We start from the raw sequence: 2,859 nt of genomic DNA on the forward strand, positions 1-2,859 counted from the left end.
CATTTATCGATTTCTTCTCGACTGCTGCCTCCCCGTCCCAAGGCGGAGTGGGAGTTCTAAGCTATATTGTAGGCTACTATCTGACCATCACGCTCTAAGCACAAACCGGTTCCTTGTGCTCTGAAAGTATTTGTGGTTAAAAATAATATTTATATTTATCTCATAGACGTATGCAATATTTTGGACAGGCTGCCTGCAAACATTCTGCCTTTTGGTAAATGTAGGCCAACTTGTATGCTTATGGTCAACTGTCAAGAACAATTTGATATTCGTTTTACTTTACAGCATTTCATTATTAAAGATAATTAATGCATAGCATAGGTAAGAGTTCATTTGGAAGTTGAAAACCTTTCCGAAGTGCCGCCAGAGTTTCTTAACGAAGCGCAATGACCAACTTAAAACATTTCATTCCTCCACACATATTCAGGTTAGGATTCCACTTCTACCGCCTAAACGTTTGTCATGAATAATGAATGAGATTCCAAGCTTGCCTTAATTCTGTTCTTGCTGAACAAACACTAGCAGGTTTTTAAAGTGGGGTCTTGCTCTGCGAATGGCAAGCCCCCCCTTTCTCCGTCAATGAAGCCATTGGTAGGAATGTCTGGGTTCTGTCTCAATTCTGTTGTCTGAACCCATTCAGTTCGCAGTCCATGCCTCGATGTCTTGGAGACAGCGCGGCACTGCCCTCTTCCCCTCCCCAGATCCTGTGACTTGCGCGCTGATAAGTACACAGTAGCCTCGTCGACTATCACTCGCCTCTCAGCAAATCGGTGTGCGCTTCCCCACGGAGCGAGGGCGCTTTGGATTCTGAACTCGTTCATTTCAGGATGGCATTACCTCCGTAGAGGAGTGAGACAGTTTTATTTCTGCAGGGTGGGTGAAGTCCACAAGTTTGTCTTATATCTTCAGTTTGGGAAGTCCTTGCCTCTTTGCTTAATACGGTTTTGTTCCTGACTGCCGTCACTACTATTGTAGTTAGCTACACAATGTCAGTAAGTAGAGTACGTACGGGAATTTTGCTGTTGCAGTGTCTGATCACCGGCACCCTCTGTACCGCGTTCACTTTCACCGAGGAACCTGCGGAGAGAGCTGCCAAGTCGGATGGATATTGCAGTCGGATTTTAAGGGCTCAGGGAGCGAAAAAAGAGGGCTACAACGAGTTTCGTCTGCGAGTTGAAGGCGACCCAGAGAATTACCAATCCGGGAGTACATACAGAGGTACGTATGCACGATGGAAATGTCACTGTGCTCTCTGATAGAGTTGGAGTACTTTAGCGCCTCGCTGTCCCATCGTCTCGGACGGCGCACGTTGTCACTAAAAGTCCATAAATGGTGTCGCAGGGATAACAGGAGAACATGTTGTAAGTTAGCCTATTTTATTAGCGTGTGGTGAGACGAGCCCATTTTTTTGCCTTAAGCTCGAAATACATTACAGGTAGAGAGCTATCTGGGTTAAGTGAAAAGCCTTAGAGGGTTGTAACACGTTCAGTAAAATGCAACAACCGATGCTTTTTCTCCACTTCCACTGAAATGTCCTCATCAGAGGATGTTAAACTCCGAGAAGGATGTTAATGGTATAATTAAATTGACATTCAAAGCTATTTCATAGTTCAGAGCAATTAATGGCTGATTGGTTTACAACCCCTATATTATTCTATTTCAGTTTGCCAAAGCAGAAGATAAACAACTCTTACTTTTTTGAAAATGTCAAAATAAGATCACACACACATCTAAGAGCTTTTCTTGGTTGGTCTGGATGCTTCTTACAGGTTATGCACATAAGTTAAATTTCAGTGGAGATAAACCTGGCAGCCATGAAAGGAAAGCAGTAGTGTTTTATTATGTTATTATGTGTGAGGACTCCTTTACTATTAACATCCTGCTCCTTCTGGTTCTGTGTTGAACAGTGACACTGTTCGCGTCCCACAATGCTTACTTCAGAGGCTTCACCCTTATAGCTCTGAAGGAAGGCAGAGAAGGGGACAACGATGATGATTACGCCGGAAATTTCCAGGTTAGTTCTTAAACTCTGCACTTATTAGACTGTGAGTGTGTTCACATATCGAGGTGGACAAGTGTTATGATGTCAGTCTTTGAAGACAGTGGTAACATTCTTTTTTAAAACGAATTTTCTCTGGTTCCCTTGATATTGAAACAGAGCCAGGTTGGTTGGTGTAAGCGATATGGAAAGCTTGCTATAGCTTTGGTCTCCAAGGACCGAAGTGTGCGCTCACTCAGCCACACCTGGCAGTGCTCTAACACGTGTGCCATATGCTGCTGCTCAGCCACCAGGGGTGCCTCTCTGCACAAGCTCCTGTTTAATATGAATCAAAAATCAGAGGGGAGGGGAGGGTGCACAGGCGGGCAGGCAGGCAGGCAGGCGGGAGGACAGGAGAGGGGAGCACAGCTCTGAAACCCCCCACAGACATACAGCACACCAAGGCCACCTGCAGAGTTCCAGAGTTCTGCTCCCAAATGAAAGAACCCCCACCACCACCACTACCATTGCACAGCCACAGGATGAAGGGACATGTGCACAACCACTGTGTGTTCCTGAAACACACAGGGGCATACAGGCATACACTCTGTACGCAGATGTTCACATGTTTACACACACACACACACACACACACACACACACACACACACACACACACACACACATGCACGCACACACACACACACACACACACACACACACACACACACACACACACACACACGCTTGTGTTCTAGTGGCAGCTTGATTAGTTCTCACCTCGCCCACTGAAATCCTTCCATTTATGAGCCCTGATGCGTATGTCCGTGGCCAGGCCATTTCACAAACCCCTGAACACATTAACAAATCCACTAACAAGT

The 2,859-nt window shown here is 45.6% G+C and overlaps 1 protein-coding gene across 2 annotated transcripts in view; it reads left to right on the plus strand.

Annotated features, from left to right (window-relative positions):
* Positions 1–592: 592 nt before the first annotated feature.
* spon1a (spondin 1a) overlaps positions 593–2,859 on the plus strand; it is a 94,490-nt gene continuing 92,223 nt past the window's right edge. For both annotated transcript variants that reach the window (XM_042062245.1, XM_042062246.1), the window contains exons 1-2: positions 593–1,218; positions 1,908–2,014. In XM_042062245.1, the coding sequence (XP_041918179.1) occupies positions 987–1,218; positions 1,908–2,014 (339 nt within the window). In that variant the 5' untranslated portion in view covers positions 593–986. The remainder of the gene's footprint in view (positions 1,219–1,907; positions 2,015–2,859) is intronic.

This window comes from Alosa sapidissima, chromosome 14, assembly GCF_018492685.1.
Source record: "Alosa sapidissima isolate fAloSap1 chromosome 14, fAloSap1.pri, whole genome shotgun sequence".
NCBI classification, from domain to species: domain Eukaryota; kingdom Metazoa; phylum Chordata; class Actinopteri; order Clupeiformes; family Clupeidae; genus Alosa; species Alosa sapidissima.